General features: G+C 43.5%; 1 protein-coding gene across 3 annotated transcripts in view; it reads left to right on the top strand.

The window, feature by feature from the left end:
- Nucleotides 1-7382: 7382 nt before the first annotated feature.
- Nucleotides 7383-23526, top strand: part of LOC120751182 (1-phosphatidylinositol 4,5-bisphosphate phosphodiesterase beta-1) — a 335996-nt gene continuing 319852 nt past the window's right edge. For 2 of the 3 annotated variants that reach the window (XM_040060652.2, XM_040060653.2), the window contains exons 1-2: nucleotides 7554-7751; nucleotides 18826-18903. In XM_040060652.2, the coding sequence (XP_039916586.1) occupies nucleotides 7653-7751; nucleotides 18826-18903 (177 nt within the window). In that variant the 5' untranslated portion in view covers nucleotides 7554-7652. Of the gene's footprint in view, nucleotides 7752-18825; nucleotides 18904-23526 lie in introns of all 3 variants that reach the window. The other variant, XM_040060651.1, reaches the window with a different exon arrangement.

The raw sequence follows: 23526 nt of genomic DNA, 5'->3' as shown, positions 1-23526 counted from the left end.
ACTGAGGTGGTAACAAACAGTCCAAACTGCTAAAAATGTGTGTGTGCAAAAGGAGGCTGCACTTCTGCTTGAATCCCTGGTGTACCACAAGTTTAGAAATCGCTTAATGAGTTTTTGGCACTGTAAAAGTAAATAACTATTATTCCTTGTTTTCTTAAATAAATAAAAGTACGCTTTCTTTAACTGGCATCTACATTCAGATTGGTTTTATAAGCAGACAGCCTGCTGGTAGATGATCTGAGATTTCACTGTAGTAACACTGGTGGAGGAATGTTAATTCAAATGAGCACCTGTTCCAAGTATTCCTTATAACTGCTGCAAATCTCATTGTGTAGAGAAGTCAAGAGGTACTTTTTAATACAGCTTGTGAAATTCACTCAGCTTTGTTTTGCTTGTAGTTCTTTAGCTGCTGGCTGCTCTGAAACGTGAGGTTTCCTTACAATAATTGCTTTTCCTTATTTGAAATTATATGTTGTTATCTTTTGTGCGTTTACAAAACTGCTGGGAAAATGAATGTTGAAACTTAAATTCATCATCAGCTGTTTCATCAAAACCGTTGCATAATCTCAGAAAAAAGATAATTTATTTGCACTCAGAGCGCCTTTTTGAACTTGCACCAAAGCCCATGGAATGAATTCAACCAAAGTGTGACTCGGGCCTTTCAGCTTAACCTATTAGTCCTTTTCTTCTCACTTTTGCTGGAACAAGAGGACTTTGGGTATTGTGGAGCTGAATATCTGATACAAAATATGAGTAAGGCAACCAGCACTTTGCTGGTGATCTTGCAGGGCTATGGAGGAGAGACAGTGGCTCTTTCTCTCTCCTCCTCCTGGCTGTGTTTTGCTGATAAATATCAAGATGTAGCCCATGGTGGCCTTTATAAAAGGCATTTTTCCTCCCCTGTTTAACCTCCTCCCTTTTCTCTGACCATGTCTCAATGGCTCCTGGTTGGGAGGTTGGTAAATGATGTTTCTGATAGCTCAGCAGGCATCCTGTTAGAGCAGATTTCCTCCTAGACAGCCAAGAGCTGTAGTTAGTGCTTTTCTGTGCCACACAGTGACAGGACCATCAGCAGAGCCATTCCTGAACCTGCATTTCGAGCTTTGGAGCTCTCACCTAAAATCCTAGAAAACTGTTAGTTCCTGGTGAAGGGTGCTCTATTTTTATTTTCAAGAGAATACACGTTATGTTGGAAAATGCTTATTGTGGATGTTGATAAAAGCATAGGAGTTTGGATAGGCCATAATAGCTTTCAGCTTATTATTCAGCTTTGTGATCATGGGGGACACTGTTGTGTTTATTTAGACACTGGAAGCTGGGCTGGGACAGCTGATAGATTGTAGGAGCATGTGTCCTTTCTTCTATTAGGTATGTTACTAGTGACCAAAGCTTTATTCAGGTTAGCAATATTAAGAACTGAATTAGATTTAAACCAGCTTCTCTGAAATGTGACTGGGAATTTGGGTGGTTTTTCTTCCATCAGGAGTTTCAATTCACTCCAGGAGATGTGGCTCAAAGACCTATATCACAAGAAAATTGCTCTAAGTTGTAGAAACATAGCTGAAAGCAAGTGTTTTCAGCTACATAAATGGTGTTCTATTGCTTTCTGACTAATGTTTTGTCAGTTGTGGAATTTCACCCTGTACAATTGCAGGTTCTGTAAAATAGCCAGAATGGCAATGATGATTCAGGAGAGGGTATTAGAAGAGTATTTCTGAAATGAGCTTAGAGAAAAGTGTTAGTGGGAAAGGCATAAAATTTCAAATTATCTGCTTCAAGAGGACCTATGCCATCAAAATCTTTTTGTATTAATTTAGGAGCATCATGAGATAAAACAGCAATTGGGAAATCTAAAAATTGAAAATGTCAGATTTCCCATGCAAGAAATTCAACAAAAATTTTCTCTTGAGCTTTTTAGCATCTGAAAGAGTTGTAAACATTTTTTTCTCTAAATGTTTAATGGATGTGAAATATTCCTGCTGGTGTACTGCCCCTTAATTTTTAGTACTTAAACCAAGCCCTGGTGATCTCCAGAATCCAGGGTATGTGTATGCCAGGCTCTTTGCCTTTAGGAATGTAAAGGGTAAGAGCATCTAGAAAGACCTGAAACATGAATTCATTTGAGTTTAAGGAAAGAGGATTGGGCTAAATATGTGAACAGTTTTTCAGATTTGTAATCTCCCATCTTTCTAAAGACACACCCTCCTGCCACCAGCTTTAATATATATGTATACATTTTAACTGTACTAAACTTGTAAGCTAGGCCTAAATGAATTAACTACCAGGGGACACGACTCCACCATGGCAGTGGAAAATACAGCTGAGAGCTGTTAAATATTGCTCTGTCGTAGCAATACATGCAAAAGCTTTGTGGGAATTATAGTTGAGAATCCAGAGAAAGTGTATGCTGACTCTCATTATGTGCATGCTGGGCATATACATAATATAGAAGCATTTTTGTGCCTCTGAAAGATACCGTGAGACTTCTGTAATTTTCAGCTGCTGCAAGTAAAGCACAAACCAGCATTCTTCTCTTTGCATGAAGCACAGAGGTCCCATTCATGCAGCAGCTACCTCATCCAGAACACATAATTTCTGCTCTACAAAAGGGCTGGGGATTTTTCAAGGCAATTTCTGCTTCGTAGCCCATTTGATATTTTTGTCTTTGAGTTCATCTCACAGCACAACATGGATGTAAATTAAAGCAGGCGAGAGAATCTGTTTTTGAGAGGGTTCTAATCTGCCTATACAGCTGGGACAAAAGTTAAGAGCTAGAAGAGAACAAAAAAACCAGGCAAAGGTGCATACATTACACTGGGATAAACAAATGCACAGCTCTGAAGTCAGCGGACCTTTGTCAGTTTACCCCACCTGTGACTTAACAAACCTGGTAGGCCATGAAATCTTTCATAAATAACGTCAACATTTTTAAATGTGTTGTATGTTTTATGGACTGGTTTTAACAATCTGTAAAAGACTAGGTTATGCTGTGAATTTAACAGGGAAGCAAGAACAGATTATAGTACATAAAAGGTGAATTAACACTTCCTAGGAAATGCATTAGCTGACTTTTTAACTTGTCATTTTAACTGTTGCAAGAATGGCAATAACTTGGGGTTCTTTTGATGATAATTTGGGGGTTTTTTTAGCAAAGGTTAAGTAGGCAGGGAGTGTCAGGGCTCGCTAACATGGAGAGGGGCCCATGGGATGGGGAACGACCTCTCAAAACAGGGCACATCCCCACTGAAAGAGCAGGGTAAGAGGCTCAGTGGGTGAGCAATTCTGTTAGCAGCATCTTCTGTCCAAACCATCCAGGGTTCATTCTTCTTCACACCAAGGTGTTTTCTGGAGGATTGTGGAGTGCCACAGGTCCCAGGTTAAAATCCATCCAAAATAAAATATGGTCCCAGTGAGTGTAGCAGTGACCCAGCCACTTCGTTTATACAAAGACACTGTGTCATAATTTCCATCGTTGTGCATTGATCTTTATTCTCCCAGTATTTTAAAGGCACTTGTGATTCTGATGTGAAGGAAAAATTAAAATTATTTCAACAGGAAAGGGGCTCTTGTATGAGATTCCCCTCCCCTTCCAATTTCTGCGTAGCAGCTGCTGTTGCCAGGCTGTCTTTGTTGCTATGGTGGTGGTTTGTGTGCCAGAATTTCATATTCACTCTTCAAGAGTCACCTGATTGAGTGGCTGTGCCACAAAAGTTATCAGGCTCACTCGTAAAGATAAAGGCTCTATCTGATTGCTGTTCTGTACATATGGCATCTTGCAGAGGGAGCAGATTAAACAAACAGGTTCCAGTGGCCTCGGGCCGTGAGTTTACAGAAGAACTAGCAGATTGATTCTCTCGGTAAATGAGTGAGCTCTGCCTTCGGAAGGTGTCATTTCTTAGCACACAAGGCAGCTTTCACCACACCTTGTGGCACTCGTGTCTCATCGGCCAGGTGTGAGCTGTGCTGTCTGCGTAATGTGAAAGGAGCTTTTTATCAGAAGGACTGAGCTTTTAATCAGAGAGAAAGGGTCACATTTTCTGTATTTCTTTTCTAGAGAGTTGTTCCATAGAACTTAATGATCCTGCTCCCACTGATAATTAGGAGTATAATTTGACCCAATTTGAATGCAGTTAGGATGATAAACTCGGCTTCACCAGAAGTATATCTTTAATCCCAAATCCTGCAAACATTTATGTTTAACTCTTTGTATGTTCAGTGCACCACTGCAGTGAAGCATTTTTAAGGCTGAGGCTCCTGCTTCTCTTCCAAGTCCTGAATTACACCAATAAAATCAGGATAGCAAGTGAATTTTGAAAAAAATAGATTTAATATATTTATCTCAACACAAATTTAAAATAGTAACTTCAGGTTTTAATGCATTTCTCATATCACTTCACATACAGTTTTGCCATGTCTTCATTTGACCTGACTTTGGTCAAAGCCATCTGTTATTTAAATCAATTATTGTTCCTTTCCTGATTTGTTTACACACATTTCCAGATGTGTATCTAAAACATTGTGTATTCGGTTATTACCCTGGAAATGAAATATTGGTACCTAAGCCCCTTATATAAAAAATAATGCCTTATGGGTATATTGCATTCAAATCACTTGTATTATCTATGCAAGACAATCACTTTGCTGTCTAGGTTGAGATTTTTGAACCTAGAGAAATTAAAATATCCTGAAATAGTTCCTGCAGCAACATGAGCCCAGCAGGTATCACATCTGATTTGGAATAACCATTTGAATAAACCCATTGCTGAGTGGGTTTTTTTTTCTAACACTGCAATTTCCTTTCACTCTTGGAACTGAAAGTGGCAGAATGAAGAAGAAACAGAAGATAAGCATTTAGATGTTTAACTGAGGCTTTGGAGGAAGGTGTCTGGCTCTTCTTTCTCAAGGCTTGGTCCAATCATTTAATGACAAGATCTTGGTACTCTTTCTGGGTGTAACAATCCTGCTGGAGTGTAGCTGGTTTCCAGGTCACTGATCCCAAGCTTTGTGGAAAAGGAACTAGACTGAGACACACTCTGAATCTGAGTTTGCAATATGGACTAGGTACCAAGAAATGCGCTCCTTGCTGCAGCAGATGCCAGTGAAGGAATAGCAGTAACACATGAGCCAGCTATCTGGGTTGAAACTAAAATTCCCACTGATTTCACAGAGCCCAGGATTTCAGCACAGGCTGAATCATAAGCACTTTGCAGAGCTGTTGTTTAAAAGGCCCAGGCATAATGCCATTTCCTTTTGTGCTTCTTCCTTTTGATGGAAAATTCAGTAGATTCCTGCCATGTAAGAAGTGTGTTTCTCTTCACACAAACACTATCAGATTAAGGTACTCAAGTCTGAAAAAACACAGAACTGCTCCTGACAAAACTTTGTATCTGTAATGACAGGCACCAGTATCAGAGCCTATCCTAATCCGTAGGCCCACTTCTTCCATGTTCAGATCAATGGTTGCTGAGAGCCTATGGCATCATTGTGAATCCTGAGGTATCATAAATTGTGATTTCTTTTTCCCTAACAAAGGGAAGACTGTAAATGAGGCTGGGCCCAAGTGAAAGTGGATTGTGGATTTGTTGAACTTCCAGAGAGGTGCCACCATCCCTGGCAGGTTTGCATCTTCCCAAGATCTGATTTCAGTAGACTACTGGGAATGCTTAAGGCATCAGGAGTAAGTACTGTAGCATCAGTACTCTCTGCTCTTATTTTGTGGGGATTTTAGTGGTATTTTCATTCTTTTGTATGCTCTGTGAAATGAGATGAAAAGACAGCTGTGAAAATGGCCCTGGAAATCTCTCCCTTTCCCCCCATCATGGAGCCAATCCCATACATCAGTGCAGCCAAACACAGAATTGGTTATTGTTTCTTTAAGTCATAGCAAATGACTGGGAATTAAAGCACAGCAGGGAGAGAGCAGGCTCTCATCCTGACTGATGCGACACTCACGTTTGCACGGAAGGTTAATAAGAACAAAAAATAGATCAAATGGGTTAATTGGCCTTGAAATGCGTATGCTGCGTGCATGGGCTATCGTAAAGGAGCAGATTCATCTCCCACTAAAGGCAATCAAAAGTTTTTCAGTCAAGGGGAAGAATCTGGAAAAGGCCCAGAGGAAAAGCTTTAGCAACTCTTTATAGTAAGAGCAAATCTGCAGTCCAATATGCCAGGTTTGTGGCTTTTTAATTAAAAGAAACAAACCATCATCTCCATGCTCAGATTGAAGAAAAATACTTAGTTTGGAGGAATGATATTTCAAAACAGTACTAAGTTAAAAATGTATTTAAAGACATTTTTCTATGTCATTTGCTTTGTCTGTGGCAGAAGTTTGGCCTGCTGCCCCTAAATCCCAAGGGTGAGTTAGAAATCCCTAGAGAGGAATTAGAAATCTCATGTGTCATATCATCCGATGCTTTATCGCTATGGCTGCATGGGGGCTCTAACAGAGAGGGTCATCGGTGGAGCACATATAACTTTATTCTTCAAAAATATTTCCTTAAAACCTCTGGATTTAGAATTTTGCTGGGTGAGAGGACGTTTTGCCATCTTTATGCCTTTTTGAGTTGAGTATACCCAAAACTGAATTAAGGTCACACACCTTTGTTCTGGGGAAGCATCCTCATCTTACGAGATCAGAAAGCTGTGGTAAAGCAATTTCTGTGTATTTAAAGCATGAAGCTTTGGGATTTGTTTGTGCCACTCTTTCAATTAAAAGCCGTTCCTCTTTTGGAACACGGCAGGCTCAGCGCTGTCCCTCTGCTTTTGCCGTAACTGTTCCCTCAAAACTAAAAGACAAGAAGTTTCAACATGAGGGAGAACTTCTTTCTGTGTGTTGAAGGTGGCAGAGCGCTGTAACAGCTGCCTGGGGAGACATCCCAAACCCACCTGGATGCATTCCTGTGTCACCTGCTCCAGGTGCCTCTGCCTTGGCGGGCCTGAGACAGGATGATCTCCAGGGGTCCTTTCCAACACCAACCATTGTGCGATTGAGCGCTCACCCTCCGCGGCCCGCGGGAGCGCTCCTGGCCGCAGCTCTCAGTAGGGCGAGACGCACGGACACTCACCCTCGCTCCCTTGCTGGGCATTTCGGTGCGGTACCGGAGCCCCCCGCGTGCTTCCCGCTGCTGGCGCTGCTTCCCATTCCCAGCGTCTCCCTGCCGTCCCTCCGCCTCCCGGAGGAGCCGCGGTGCGTGCCCGGGGCTTCGCTCGGCGGAGCGCGGGGGGCGGTGGCCGGGAGGTGGCGCCGCGGCGCTGCTGGCGCTGCCCTGGGCGCGGGGGAACCTCGGGGGCCGAGCCTGGCGGGGCGGGAGGAGGAGCGGCGAGGAGGGGAGGGAGGGAGCGGAGCGGGCAGCGCCGCTGCTCCGTGCCCCTGCGTGCGTGTGCGTGTGTGTGAGAGGAGCGGGCGGGCCGGCGGTATATAGAGGATGTGCCGCCGCATGGCTCGCCCCGGCCGCTGCCGCGCCAGCTCCTTGGGCCGGCGCCAGTGAAGCTTCTCGCCCTCGCCGCCCGGGCAGCCGCCTCCCTGCCCGCTCCAGGCGCCTCTGCCGGCCTCTCTCCCGGGTTTCCGGCGCCCCGGCGTCCCTCCTGCAGCGGCCGCTTCCCGCGGCTCCTCCGCGCCGGGGCAGAGCGAGCGCGTCCATGCGGTGCAGATGGCCGGGGCACAGCCAGGGGTGCACGCTCTGCAGCTCAAGCCCGTCTGCGTCTCCGAAACCCTCAAGAAAGGCGTCAAATTCGTCAAGTGGGACGATGTGAGTAGCTCCCGGGTAGCTTCCCCCGGCGGGGTTACGGATCGATGGGGTGGGAGGGCTCCGAGTCCTGCCCTGCTCGGTGCGGAGGGCAGGTGCGGGGCGGCGACAGAGGTGTCCCCGCCGAGTGCTGCCCGAGCCGAGCGGCGGTGTTGAACCGGCGGCTCAGTGCCGGGCAAACTTTCTCCGAGGGCTCTCCTGTCTAATCGCGCTTGACCGGTGCGAGCTATGTTGAGCTGGCTCCTTTCGCGAGCGTCTTCCTCTCCCGCCTCCCGTGTTTGTGTGCGCGTTGTCACCTCTGTTCTTGTAACATAGTTGTTTCAGCCTGTTCTCTCGTTCCATCGCCCGTCTCCTCCTCTGAGCCTCTCCTTTTCCTTCTGGCTCCTGCTTCTCTGGCTGTCTCTCTCGTTCTGGTGGAGTTGTCAAGCCCTGGCTGTGTTCTCCCAGGGCTTGCAGTTTGAGTGCCCTCGGTCACCTTTCTTCCTCCGTAGATGACACTCTTGTTTCTTGGCTGGTTAGGACATGAGTCTTGCCTCGACATCACATCTGCTTTCCCCTTGCTGCTTCCTAACCCTTTACGTTTGTATCGCCTCACGTAGGAAAGGAGTGTGGTTTCCACTTCACCTTTGGCGGAGTAGCTGTTCGGCAGCTGGGATTTCTTTCTTGGCATGCTGGCTATACCCGGGACAGTTTGGGAGGAAAGGGTAGCTAAACAGAAGAGTTGCGTTTTGCAAAGCCTGCAGAGAAGGAAAGCAGGATGAGTCCTCTGTTAGCTTTTGCTCCGGCAGCGCAACGCTGGGTGTTTGTGTCTCGGCGGTGCAGGAAGGAGCAGGTGCCCCAGAAAGTCTGTGAGCGGTGTCTGGAAGCACAGAGGCATCGAGCTGTGGTAGAGAAATGGTTGGGAAAGAAGGCGGCACTCTGAATGTCAGGAGGATTGTTGAGAATGAGTTGTCTTCAGAGCTCTCGTATTTTTGCTGTGAGCTCGGCTGTGCTAAAGACATCCAGAGCAACAACTGGAGGGACAGCAGCGAGGGAGAGGGAGCAGTTCATGTGTAATCACCGTTCTTGGCTTGTGCTGTCTCGCTCTTTTGCCATTGCTTTCAGCCTGTCCAGCAGCCAAATGTGTGAGCCTGACCCCTGTAAACCTGTGATAAACACTCTCAAGGGGAGAGAGAACGTCAGAAACCAAACAACTTGTGGTGTGAAGTTTTATTTACAGTAATAAGCTAACACATTTTTAAAAGGCTCAGCAAACTGACCTTGTCTGCTGTACCAAAGAGTGGCTTTGATACCGGTTCTTTATGTTCAGGAACTAGGCTTGAATGACTTGCCTGAGAAAACGTTTTCTTTTGGTTGACATTTTCCTTAGGATAGGAAAAGGCAGCCTTGTCATTGCAGTTATTGTTTTATTTTTGGTAAGCTACCAAGGAATTTCCGCGTGTATATGCAGAGGTCAAGTTAACGATGATTTGAGTCTCCAGACTGAAAGTCCGAGTCCGAGCCGACTGAAAGTCGGGCTGCAGTTAAATTATTGGAGTGCTGCTTCCCAAATAGTAATTGTATAGTTAGAATTAAAAGATGAAGAGGTGTTATCCACGCACAGTGGATGTTTACTGCATAACCTGTCTGCTGTAGCCTAGTTGGTAAAAGGATTTAAAATTGCGAACCTAAAGGCTGCAGTAATAAAACATGTCTAAATTCTGGAGAAAGACCGATGTTTTGGGTTAAAGGTGTTACTCAGCAGTACACAGGTGTTACCTGGAATGTGTGACTGAGTTGAGTCCTGTTGTGTTTAGCGAGTGCTTTCGTTGGCAGCCTTGTGAAAGCTGATGCCTGTTTAGCCACACTGTGATGAAGAATTCCAGCATTAACTCATTGTTGACGCTGCATTGTGTGTATATCTGCCCATTTCCCACCCTTTAGCCCTCCTGCCTTGTCTGTAGCGTTCTCAGCAATGGAAGCCCCACAGAATCCAAGGTTTCATGGGAAGGGAGTCTCCTCTGCACTCTGGCTTTATGAAGGCGTTGAGACATTTGTACATGCACCTTCAGCGGCTTTGAGAAGTATTTGCCATTGAGTAGCCATTAACCACTTTGGAGGCTCAGTTTTCTATGGAATCCATCCGCTGGAGGGTTTTGTAAAGGGGTGCTGATGCATGCGAACCTCTGTGGTCTCTCATGCAAACAGGCATGCACAAAGTGGCTGGTGAAACAATGGGCTCTAGTAAGGAGTAGTAAACTACAGCATGTAGCTGTGGAACACAGTTGACCATAATGAGCACTTTGGCTCTGCTGTGCTACCAGGGCTCTTCAGAGAAGCCAGGCTCACACATGGATGTTTATTATGCACCGTTCTTTTTCACTGTATGTGAGTGGGAGTTCAGTTCTTCCATATCACCTGTGCACTGGGGCAGCCTCTGTCCTCTCCTCCTTGTTCCCTTCCCAGTTGTTTTGGGTTGCAGTTTAAAGATGGTCGTACTGACTTTCCTTTGCATTTCATGAAGCAGAAGTGCTTGCTGTGAATTCTTATGACTTGTACCAAGTTTCAGCCCGAAGTAAAATTCTTCTAGCTGAGCTTTAAACCACTGAAAATTTGTAACTGTGTCTTTTTAAATGGAAATGCTGGAAGCATTTAAACCGGAGCTTGAGAGGCGTTTGAGGAATTTCATGGTGTGTGGAATAACACTTCAGAAAGCGTTTGCCTTGGAGAAGGACGCTGTGGCAAGGTATGCAGAACAATCTGACAAAAGCTGTGGTGATACAGATTTGAAAACCAGTCCATGAGTGCAGTTCCTGTCCTGAGCCTCTTGTAGCTCTGTGCTTGATCAGTAACTGAGACGCTGATGGCAGATGTGGCACTGACGATTCACATGACCCCCTCTCTGAGGAACAGCACCAAAATCTGTTACGTGTCACCCATGAGCCTCATCCAGTGCCTGCTGCCCCTGCACTGTGGGGATGATCCAGCTGCAAAGAGAAATGCTGTGCCTGGGCTTGGTGAAGTGGAGAGAAGGAGGGAGGTCACATCAGCCGCTCCAGATCACAGACAGGCAGGTGGAGAGCTTGGAATTGCATTTCTTCTGCAGACCATCTTCAGTTTCTAAATTGAAAAAGCATTAGGATCGACTAAGAAGTCCTGGCTTTGCAAGACAAGTCACTTTTTCATGCCTTGGGTGTAATACTGCTCCCACTGTCCAATGCCTAATACACTGCTCACAAATTCCATTTGGGATCAGGGTGTAAAGCACTAAAGTCAAACAGATTATTGTTGTCCTGTGACTTTGCTTTTCCTCACACTGTTTCTGTTGTATTCTGTAAGGGTATTTCAAGTGAGAAAGCAAATTTTAGAATGATCTCTTGCTGTTGGCGCGTAGTTCTGGATTTACGAAGGCACTGAGCAAAAAGAACTTCTCTTAGAATCTGTAAAAGATAAACGTGGCTGGTTGCTTAGGTCTTTTTGTGGCTGTATCCATGTGTGTGCCTGGTTCAGATAGTAGCTGGCTGAGCACTTGCTGCCTCCAGTTGTTTCTCGAGTTGGGCCTCTATAGCTGCTTCTCCCTGACTGCTGGGAGAGACTGACTCTCCTGGCTGCTGGTCTGGCTTGGAACAGCTGTGCTCTTGTATTCCTAGAGAGAAGTGAGAGAGGGGGAGGGCTTGGGAAGACTTGGCTTGATCCCCTCTGTGGTGATACCCAGGTTACAGCAGCTTTGCCTGATGAGTGTTTAAAGTTGTTTAATAAATAAATGCAATTAAGTTCACTGGTGCAACTTTTTTGGTAGGGGGTTAAGCTTAACGTAGCGGAATGTGTTGCCAGGCTGAGAAGGGTAAGGAAGCTTGATGATAAAGAGCAGCTTCTCCCAGGAATTATCTGTCTTGAGGGCTGAAATCTGCCCTGGCTGACTTCTTTCCTTGTTTCTGTCTGGCCTGTAGTGGGAACAAGATAGGCATAACTGAGTCGTTAAGTAGCTCAACAGCCAGAGCACAGCTGAGCTGATATTTTCTGAGAGCTGTAATTGGCACACTGTAGCAAGTTAATATGATGGTGTGTGTTCAAAAATAGGTTTGTTTTTATTTCGTGCTTAAAGGCTTTCTTATCTTCCCTAGTGATAATATGTACTTTGCATAAAGATTTTGACTGATCTCTGTGGCTCATACTATTTACTTTCACTTTTAAGTTAACTATATTGCTAAGGTGAATTCTACCTAAATTGAGGGCCAGGATTCCAATTTTCTAGCCATATTCTTTTTTTTTTTTCCTAAGCATCAAATTACACCTCCTAATAGGTATTATTGCTTAGTGGCTACAGAACTTCCCCAGCAAAATAGAGCCTAGGTCTTGTAAGGTTTTTTTTTTTTTTTTTCAGACTGCCTTTCTCGTAGAGCATTTTGTCTTTAAGTATTTTTGAGCTCAGAGTGAATGCTCTGGAAACTTGCAAGCTTCTTTATCTGTTTAGAATGTTTTAAAGAAGATTATCGAGAGTATCCCCTTTAACCTTACAAGTAAACATAACATCAGAGCATCTTTATTATGGATAAGCTGAGATGAAACAAATAAGCAACTTGGAATTTTTCAGAAGTTATTTTAAGTAGTGTTTTGCCCCCCTGCCTTTTTCTGTTTGTTTTTAAACTGTGCACAAGCCTGCCACTCCAGTACGTTAGTGAGGACATGAAAAATGAGCAACCATTGTTCTGTGTGTATAAAACTAAAACAATAAGCTGAAGAGTTTATTTTTTTGTGAACACTTTCAGTCTGGAGTGAAGAGGTCAAGTCGGATATTCTAGAGTTTTTGTTGTTTCTTCGTTGTTGTTAATCTTTATGTAGTAAACAAGTATCAGCTCTGGGATATTTAAAAGTATTTTATCTGAATGAGTGTAAGTTGTGGTTTTGGTCTTTTGCAACACAGGAGATTGAATTTACAATTTTTAAAAGTTAATACTTAGTAAGTGGGAAAGCCTGAACTTGGTTAACTCTGTTTAAAAGCTCTTTATAACGTAAGTGTGGAGGGAAAGTAAGTTTTGGATCTGCTGCAGTTTGGTTAGATGCCTGCCTGGGAAGATCTGATGTTCAAGTCATAGATGACATCTCTGTGACGTTTTTGAGCCCTTTGGAGTGTTGGTGGATACATGGGAAAGTGAAAACCAGAAGACAACTCCTAAATAAATGAACATTCTTTGGGAAAGGGAAGTTAACTGTGAATTTGGATTGTGCACTGTGTGCTTTCTTCACTTCAGTGCTTAATGCTCGAGACTTTTGGGGTTTTTTTAACAAAACCTGGAGTGAAATAGTTTAAACACAATTAACTCTTGGAGTCTATTTCTGACAATGCAGTCTTTGACCTATTACAAAGTAAATGCTTCATATAAGCACATCTTAATTTATTTTCACCCGGCCCATTAAATGACAAAATGCTTCCAGTTCTACTGTTGTAGAGCCAAAAAAAGACCAACATTAAAAATTTCCTATTTTTTAATCTGTGATTAGATACCTTAGACCTAATTTTCAGCCTGCAGTGTCATACCGTCAGATGTTCAGAATGCCTCCCCAGTGATCTCAGATGAGTTTGAGCTCAGCATCTCTGAAAATTAGAAAATGAAATGTAGAAATATAATTCCAGGGTCATCTCAAAATCAGAATGCAGCATCTATGCTGATGAGCAGACTAGTTAAAATTATTTTCTCACCATCACACAAGAACTCTCTGGCCATGTTAAAAATCTGCCTGGTTGGCATTTCAATGCCTTTGCTCTGAAGTTCTCCCTTTGTTCTGTCTTTGACTGTTTAGGTTGCAACATTTAAGGACTCATGCAAGCAAGTGTAGTAAGAGGATCATTAGCTTGAGAATATCCTGAGAAATGCATTGGGGTAGGACAGACCTTATGAGAAGTCCCACTCAAGGCAGATCTTTGAAACTTGATCAGCAGAACGACAATTTCCGTCCTGTGGTGCCAACACCAAAGTTTTTCCAGGGTTTAACAACTCTTATAGTGAAGGATATTTTCTTGTATGTTCCTATTGAACAAGTGGGATTTCACTTTTCAGGTCTGTAAGATCAATTCCAGTTTTGAGATTTTTTTTTTTTTTTTTTTTTTTTTTTTTTTTTTTTTTTTTTTTTTTTTTTTTTTTTTTTGTCCTTCCAGCACTCATTTCACCTTCCCCAACACTTTCTTCTTGCAACCTGTTCACTTAGGGCAGACTTGGTTCCTCTGCCCAAGGTAAAAGAGAGCATCTTTACCCTTCCAGATTATTTCAGGGGTTCACTGCAAATGGGATGGGAACTTTCTCCCTTTCACTTGTAGTTCAGTGTCAGCCTGAAGAAGTTAATGGTTCTGACTGGGTAATCCTGTTTAGTTCCAGTCTGAGTATACCCTGTGTTAATTATGGAATTCACAGCTGATGTCTGCTGACCCTGTGGGAGCTGGAGCTCTGCTATCCCTTCTCCTTTGCTCCTTCTCTGCTTCCTCCAGGCCTGGAATCCACCTGATTTGTGGAGTGGCAAGAGGGCTCTTTTTAGGGACTGTCCTTGCATCTTACACCTTTGCTCAACCAGATTTTAGGCCCCTTTGGCCCAAGTGAAAGAAATATTCAAGAATATTGTGCCTCTGCCAGAAAGAGTCCGTATTTCTTAGCTTTGTGTTTCAAAGCAGTTTGTCAGAAATTTTCCAGAGGATTCAAGCAAGTGAAATAATGATGTGTAAAAGTTTTCAGGTTGTATTTGGGGATGTTCAGTGTCTCTGAAAATCTGAGGCAAACCCAGGAAAGCACAGTCAGCCTTAATAAGGGAGAGTCATGAGCCCCATCTGTCAGAAGAGCTGAGGACAGAGGCTGCTCTGCTTTTCTTTTTGTTGATCAAAATCTGTTGATGTGAATTTTGACTGCAGCTGTTTCTAAGAAACATTGTCTATATGTGATTTATTGAAACACAAGCTCTTCTGGCTTGTGGTCATGGAGTAAAAGGTTCCATCTTGTGCACAGCCAGATCATGGAGGTGCTCTGATGTATAGAGTCAGAAAGGAGCTAAACCAAAGTTTTCACCCTTTGCACTGATTATCTTTGTATGATGGTCTTTACTGATGAGTAGTAGTGGAATGGAAGTGGCACTTCTTGCTCACTGGTGTTAGATGTAGTCTGAGGGACCTGCTCTTAAAATCAGACTTTGAAGCAATTGCCTGGCTGTCATTTAATTATGGATTTGTCCATTGATCTGCTGTGCTTGTGTTCTGCTGTGCCTGGCTGGTAAGGATCGCTGAGTTCCTTGTGGCACTTTCTGGGCCTAAAGTTGAAACCTCTTTATTTAAGAGTATAAACCAAAGAATATTGCTAATGCAGGATCTGAGGTTGAACAGCCAATTAGGAGGCAACTTAATGGAGTAAGTATAGAACAGCCACATTACTCACTTGAGGCTGTGGAATTGGAAGAAAGTAGAGAATTGGCCCTAAGTCAGCAAATAAAAAGGTGGAGGACTTTTAAAGGTGAAATTAAAAGCCCTTCAAGGAAATGATTCTCTTAAGCTGAGGCTGGTGTGATACACATACTGGGACTGCCAGGATAGGGCTGCTCTTTCTTTCAAGGAATTTGCTGGAGCAATCTCTTGGAAACCAAGCCACTTCTTGGCACGAGCACGCATGGGTGGCATTTAAAAAGCTGGAGATAACCCACAGCCTTTTGCACCCTTGACTGGGACACTCTCCCTTTGTCTTCTTCCTCTACCCCTTCTGGTCACAGCTGGTTTTTGCCTTGGTCATCTTCTCCTGTACCTTTTTTATCTGCTTGGGAGTGTCCCAGGAATGTGGCCTGCTCCTCAAAGGGCTGTTTGATTCGTTATATCCAGAGGAATGGATATAACCTGCTCTCCTACTACACATTTAAATGTGTTAATTTCCAAACCCTTCAGCTTTAGAGATGGGCAGCACACTTTTATTTCCTATTTTATTCTCACTTTTGGATCCAAGTGGCTTAGGAGAGGTATGAATGTCTGCCCTTGATCTGCTTGTCCTTGAAGTTTTGTTTGTTATTTTAATTTTCCTCCTCCTCCACTGTGTTCTGTCCATAACCCTCTTCCTCAGAGCTGTGTGTGGTTGGTCAGTCTGTTCAGGAGAGTTATGAGGTCAGCTGTTTGGGTGAGGAAATTGGATTAATGGACTTCAGGATACTCATAAATGACTGCAGGTGTGTCTTATGGGTCATAAACCACAGCCATTCCCTTGTAGTACAGTAATGTTTGTAAATAAATGCACCAGACAATTGTTGGTTGAAGTAAATATCGAATTCAGAGCCTTGAACTGCTGCTTTTCTTGAATGTATATTGCAAAAGGGGTTTTTTCAGGGGTCTTTTTGATGGTTTCCTGCCTTTGCAGGCTAATATAAAAGCAAGAGACCTGTCCCTGGTGACAAAGAACTCTGCTGTACTCTGGAGTGGGGAAGGACTTGCAGAACTGACTCAGTTTATTTCTATTCCTCCACACCCAGAACTGAGTGTGGCATTTGATGTCAGGGATTTGCAGGAGTGATAATTAACTTGTAGAACATATGAAGCTTTATGCACATGGTTTTTATTGCTGCTGCTGGCTGTGTGGAAGAGTTCCCGAGACACGTGTTGCACAAGTACATGTGCCGAGTTATTCTCAAGACCCTGTGTGACAGTGTGGGGTTCTCATGTTCATCAGCACGTTAATTGTGCTGTGCCTAATGTCAGAGTAGTAGAGTTAATTAAGAAAAAACCCAAACAAACAAAAGCCTCAAGCTTTCTGGAGCAAAGATTCCCAGACTCAGACTCACTCTGTCGTGATAAAGTTTCCTTTAGGCCACCTAATAGATATTGAAGGTTCTTTCCCCCATCCTCTGCTTTCCTGAGTCTGATTTTAGTCAACGTTTTACAACCCACATTCTGCAAAAGTATTACTCTGATAGCTGTGTGTCATCAAACACACTTGGTTTGAAGCAACTGATTTGAAATGATTAACCAGCAAAATTAGTTAGTCCTAGACGTAATTGCTTTGTGTCTGTTTCCCATCACCTCCTTCTCTTTCCCCCTGAAGTTGCTTGTATCTCATCCAAAGGCAGAAGGACACTTAATCTTTATCTTCCCTAACTTTATATTTTCAAACACAGGCTGCATATGACACAACAAAATCAGCTAAAAAAGGAGAGTTACGTCTCCGGAGCAGGGATTTTGTTTTATCTTTTTGAATGGCAGAGGTTGAAGAACCCTTTTTTAGGTGCTTGTGGATACCGACAGATTTTTTTGTTGTCTGATACATTTTAAAACCAAATTTATGTGTTGCTTCAAACAGTATCCAACTCTCAGGTCTACAAGGTGTTAAAAACTAGGAAGACTCTACAAATTCTGCATGTCTGTTCTCTTAGGGAAGGGCAGTGTTCTAATGCCAGATCAGTGGGGCTTTTGACAGAGCTTTGGGTCCACCTGGGACATTCCCACGGCACTGGCACAGCCACACTTGTTCCCAGCCTCTGAAAACTCCTGTGGCACCATTTCAGTGTCTGTCAGATGCAAAGCCCAGATCTTGCAGTTACAAGAAGTGCTTCTACCCTCACTGAAGGGTTTGATCTTGTATCTCCTCTTAGTGTAGAACTTGATATTCAGTTGTGCTGAGATAAAAATATGCTTGATGCCATTTTATTCTTTCACCTGTAGGCTCCTGGCTGGTTCTGGGCCTGTCACTGAGCTGCTTTGGTTCTCAGTTTTTCTAGCTGTGAACTGGGAGCAGTTTATCTTCCCTATTTCAGGAGTGCCTGTTGCTGGGAGTTTGCTGCTGTGTCATGAAGGATTGTGCTGGTGATATGATATAGACGAGTGTTCTTGTATCAGAAATGACACTTAGAGAAGTTAAGTTTTATTTATTTGTAATAGCATCACTTCCATCAACTTTCTTTGTGCTTGTACTCCCCACTTAAATGTGTGGGATTTAAATTTGAACCCATTACAGCCCTTTTTTTTTTTTTTTTTTTTTTTCCTTCAAAGCAATATAGACTGACCTCATGCATTACTGCTTAGGAAGTAGGTGAATGTTAAAGCTGTAAAATACCTGTAGCACCTCAACAGAAATATAAATTCTTTGAGGAGGAACTGTGTGTTTACCCTGGGTTTCTGGGGAGCTGAGACTTAGGCAATTTTTCTATATTCTTGTCTTTTTCTCTTCTGTGCCCTTCCATAACTTGAAAATTGAATTTGAAAAATGAGTAGAGGTCTTGAGACGACAATGTCTTTACAGATGTCATGAAAAATAGAAGAGAAGAAGAGGAGAAATCCTATTAGGAGCAGGCTGCACTGATGTCAGTTGTTGTTAGGCACCAGGGAGCCCTGATGTGAGAGATGTGATGAACTCCCACCTGTGGAAAAAGCTTGAGTTAGAGCTTGTGTCTCCTGAGTCAGGTACTGCTGTCAGTCAGAAGACATGAATTTGTAGGTAACGAGGCTGCCTTGCTCAGTGTACTAAGAAATGGGCCTGTTTTTAAATGACCTGAGCTATGGATGTCACCAGACTAGACAGGTTTTCAACCACTTTGAAAGTGAGGTGGAAATATAGATGTATTCCCATGACTAAAATTTCTGTGGTTTGATTTAAAAAGAGATAAACTTTAATGGAATGTTTTTGACAAAAGTCTTAGAGTAAAGAATGGTATTCCATGTTTTCTAGGCCAATTCAGTCTTTCTAAAAGTAAGTTTTGTAGGTATTTAGTGTTGATATCTGAATGTGAAGTCAGATCCAGGTGGGCAGTGGACACCTATCTATAATGCTTTACTGTGGAGGCTCTAATTTGGTATTCAGGGTGTTATGCCCGTTTAACTTTGTGTACTTCCAGCTTTTCTGGGTTAACTCCATGTGTTGACAAGCCTGGAGTTATTAGGTGCTGTCTCCACAGTAATGGAAGTACATTATGTCAGAAAAATGGAGATGAGGCAGGTGATACTAAATTCTTTCAGTGACATCTTGCTAGTGATACCTTCAGGGTAATTTCTAGATGTTGCAATTCATTAACACGGATGGCAAAGCAGCTTGTGCATGATTGTGTGTTCTGTGTGCTGACATGGATTTTTTGTTCGTCCTTTCTCTGCCAGGACTCCACAGTTGTGACTCCAATTATCCTCAGAACAGACCCACAGGGATTTTTCTTCTACTGGACAGATCAAAATAAGGTAAGAGGAAAGCTTCCAGTTCCAGAATGGTTCTTCCTTTTCTCTGCGGTGTGATGTGTGGTCTGGCACAGCAGACAAGCGTTTTACCAGCATATCATCCTTTGCTCTTTTGGACAGCAAAGACAGCAGGCCTGTGGCTCATCCCTGGTGCACAAATCTTGGGGGTATGGATGGAAGGTTTGGTAAATTCCAGCCATATAATGCTGGGATGCCCAGTGAGGTGTATAATTGTCCTGGCAAGGGCTGCCAGGATCCGTTTGGGATGTTGTTGTGGTTCATAGTTGGCTTGTGGTTTCTCTTGCCTTCTGTACTGCATGGCAGGGCCAGAATTCCCAGAGGCCATAGGTCCCTTTGAATTTTTCCTCCTTAAGAGCCACGTGCTGGCTGGCCGTGCCTGGCGGGGCCACGTCACCGAGTTATTGCCAATCCTCGCTGGACGCTTTCAAAAGCATTCCGGTGTGCTGAGCTCACTCCCGTGGCTGGGAGCAGTTGGGAAAGCTCATGGCCTGATTCATGCCGCTGTGCTCCAGTTTCACACCCGTGCCACCCCTCAGAACCACCGCTGCCGTGTTCCCAGCTGTTGGAGGCTGCGAGCTCAAGGGAACACAGAGGTTAGCGCCCCGCATTGGGCGCAGCTTGTTTCATACACGGGGTTATAATAGCGGATTAGTGTTGCAATTGTTGTTTTAAAACACCGTATCGAAACTGGGAATTGAATGGGTTTCTCCTCGTTATACAGATGAATTTTCAAGCACTTATCGAGTAAGTGCTTGTACTGGCTCCCTGTTGAATGTGGTGTTGAACTTGGTAGCGCTTGAGCTTTGGCCTTTTGTGAGTACCTGCCAAAAAACCTGAATGTGTGCTTGTGGTACTCTGGCTGCAGAAACCTGGTTTACCAGTTGTGTAGCTGTTTTTCAGGAGTTCTTGTTGATTTTTGTTTAGGTACCGGGGCAAAAATAGCTCAAGGAGATAGCAACCACGAAATGTGCAGGCACATTGAAGAGGCAATTTGCAATTACATTAGATCGTGTTTATCTTCCTATGTTTGCTTTTGAGGGGAGACGGAGCAAGGTTTTGAGCCGAGTATATTTGGAAATTGTATCGTGGAGTTTATAATGAAAATCTTGTCTTTGCCTGTGCTTGTGCAAGGTTGTGGTGGGTAATAGTGAGTTCATCTGTTGGCACTGCAGAGCTGTTTTAAATCACTGCCCAGGGCAGCCAAGTGAGTGCCCTCAGAAGCTGAAGGCTGTGACTGATTTACACTGACCCAGTGGCTGTGCCAGGACACTGTGCAGCCTTTTGGCTTGTTCCATCCCTTGCATAAACTAATTGTATAAGCTAAAAAATAACGATGAACTTTGTAAGAATAAGTGGAAACCCAGAGTTGATTGGAGAGTTTATTTCGCTTTTAATATGTTTGGCACTAAGACCTCCTTCAGTTTCCTACTGTTGTCTGTAAAAACAATGTCTTGAAGCAATTCTGTGAGGAATAGCTATTTATAGAATTGTTGTTCTCATATTCATGAAAAAATGTATTTATAATGCTCGGAGCATTTTTTTAAAGGTTAGGTATTTATACAAGAGGTTTAAGTGTCAGTTTGATTTTTAAACTTGCAAATCAAGACTCTGTAAGGAACAAGAGGGATTTTTTTCTGGTTAATAATTCATGACAACTAGGTGAAGCTTGTTTCTAAACACCATTCTAGCAGTGCCTATTTAAAGAAAGTAAATTTATATCTACTGGGTGCCGATAGTGCAAGGACTGGAAAGGAAATGCCGTTTTCTGCTTTTACGGAGTATTTGGATTCATGTTGATTGTGAAATTGCAAATACGTGAAAAAGGAGGTTATATAGGAGATTCTCTTTAATTTCCTTCTCTTTGTGTGAAGTGATCCTGTGATGATAGCGAAACTATGTGAAGAAATATTAGGACAATGCAACCTCTATGTGATCACTTTCTCTTTTTTCCCTGTGTTATTTTTTTTTAAGCAATTGCTTTTGTCACGAGCAAGCCTGCTGTTTTCTGTGTGTGGAAAGATAATCCTTGCTAAACAAAGTGATGAAGTGGGAGAAGCCTGCTGCCAGCTTCCTTGATATCAGGCTTGTTTTTTTGAGAGCTGACTACAAAAGGTGTGGAGGTGAGGCTCGAGCAGCAGCCATCTCTCGAGCCATTTGTGTGTCCTGTTTGTCAGACACTGAGAAACAGTAAATCACTGCCTGGGCAATGCTGTGCTGCTTAAAACAGCAATCTGCTTCCTTTGCTTGCTGTTGCCTTATCAGTAAAGTTACACAAAAATTGCATGAATCACTGTGAGGGAGAAACAAAACCCTGTGCTATATTTTCATTTAGTTTAGAGAACTGGTGGTTGTAGCCCTGGAGCTTTCCCTGGCTGGTTGAGCTGCTTCTGGCATTGTTTTCCTGTTCCCTTCCTCTTCTGTTTCTTCTCTGTTGCAGGGCAAGGCAAATAATGTGTAGTGTCTGCTGTCTAGCAGTGGCTCTGGAGAGCCTTGGAGATGGCTCCTGGTGCAGTCAGAGCCCGAAGTTCTGGTGAAGATCCCTGTGGAGAGCAGCCCTCCCTCAGTGCCACTGACCCCATCTTGTCGCTCTCCTTGAGCCGCTGATGCTCGCAGGGTTTGCAGCCCAGTCAATGAGTCTGGGTAATGCTGCAGTCCAGCAGATGAGGGTCCAAAATTGCTGCTGAGGGTCAAGCTTTATGTATGTGACCGCTGTGCACTGTTCACTTGCTTTCCCTTGTAGCTTTCTGATAAATAAGTTAGTTCCGATTTCCAGTTCAGTCTCAGGAGCTGCGTGCTCCTCATAAACAATCCAAGATCCGTAGTTTCAGCCCTGTGAAAATCCTTTCCACTTAGGATATGCTACTTGTGAAAGACAATTTCAGCTGGGTGGCGGTTTTCGTGGTGTGAAGGTCTGTTAAGTGATTTTGTTTAAGCTCCAGTCTTGCAGTTAGGTGAGACCCGTGTGGTATCCTGCATTTTGACACGCTCACCGTGCGTTTGCATATTTCAGCTTTTGTTGCTGTCATCAGTAAGGGTGATTCTCCAAAATCAAGGCATCCATAGCATTTCCCTATTTTCTGATAACAGCGAGGACATTTGATACCTTTTGTTTTGAACAGATGGCAGGACAGCTTTCTGATGTTAATTGTATTTTTCAGTTTGAAGTTCTTTTGTTGCTGAAGATTCTGGAATATTTTCTTCATCTGTATGCAGACTGCTGGCTGATTCCATATTATTCCTTGACTGATTCTCAACATAGGCTTGAAAAGAAAGAAGTAATTAATGTGACAAGCTTATGTCTGTTACTGATCTTATTGTTTAGGTAATGCTTCTTAACTGCAGCAAATCCAGATGATACTCATTGTGGTGTTGTATTTTTATGACCTGACTAAAAACTCAGTTTCTTGATTTTTTTTTAATTTTTTTTTTCTTTTGACAAGGAATGCAGTTTCTTATGTTTGTTCTTATTCTGGTCATGAGCATGGAAGAAAGATAAATCAAAATTTAACCAGGTGAGGAGAGTCTGCTAGGATAAAAAGGAGTGATAATCAAAAGCATTTCTCAGGAGATGAGCAGAGGCTGGAAGCATTTGGTGTGTTGAGCCCGGCTAGCGAAGCAAAGCCAGACAAAGACTGATTTCTGTCTATGGATAAATGTATTAATGGATGCAGAGACAGACTAGGAGAAGAAAAAAGTATTGTCAGGCAGTTTGTGTGTTATTACTCCTGTATCCTTTGTCTGGGAGTTGTTATGCAATCAAAAGGATGTTGGGAGAAGACATTTAGCCATTGACTCAGTGCAATTCTAACACTGTGCAAGGAAAGGGGGAAAGCAGCTAATTGCTTTTGTGGTGGCTCCATTTAGGGGCTTAGAAGTCTGAGGGTGGTTAATATGCTGTCCTCTCTCTCACTACTGATTTATTCCCCTGTATTTTAAAAGCTGGGAGCTGCGGTGACACGGCAGCACGCTGAAAACACAGAGGATGCAGACCCAGTCTCACCCACTGCACCACAAAAAGAGATTTAACAGCCTGTGTTGTGAAACTCAACATAAGTGTCCAGTTCCTGGGAGTCAGCAGCGTTTTCTAATGCCTGTTGTAAACAGAGGATGATCTTGTTTGTCCAAAGGAAGTGTTTGTTGGGAAGCTACGCTGATGCTGTGTGGGCGGGGATGTGAGGCTGGAGCTTCTCCCCTCATCCCCTTGCAATTTGAGCAGCAGGACAGCCCAGCCAAGGGCTTTAGCCACAGGGGGAGAACCAGCTTCAGGGTGTACATGGCACCATTCTGCCTCAAGACTGGATGTCTGTTTGAGGGAAAATGGGGTGGTGAAGCCACAGCAGTACTCACAAGCAGCCATTCCTGCCACACTGACAGGCTGAGGGTATCTCAAGGCAGAGATACTCCATCTGTATAGTTTTTTAATGACAGCTTTGTAGTTTTCAAGGCGGGAGAAAAAGTGGGATAGTTTCTCCTCCAACAGGAACAGGCCTGTTTTCGTGTGTGAGCATCACTGCCAGCGTGCTGCAGCTCAGCCACAGGATATGAGCTTGATACAAGAGCATGGAGCAATAATCCTGCGCTCGGAGCTCTCTTGTGCCATGGGAG

The sequence above is a fragment of the Hirundo rustica genome, chromosome 3 (genome assembly GCF_015227805.2).
Source record: "Hirundo rustica isolate bHirRus1 chromosome 3, bHirRus1.pri.v3, whole genome shotgun sequence".
In the NCBI taxonomy this organism is placed as follows: domain Eukaryota; kingdom Metazoa; phylum Chordata; class Aves; order Passeriformes; family Hirundinidae; genus Hirundo; species Hirundo rustica.
This window is presented reverse-complemented; position numbering and strand designations above follow the sequence as displayed.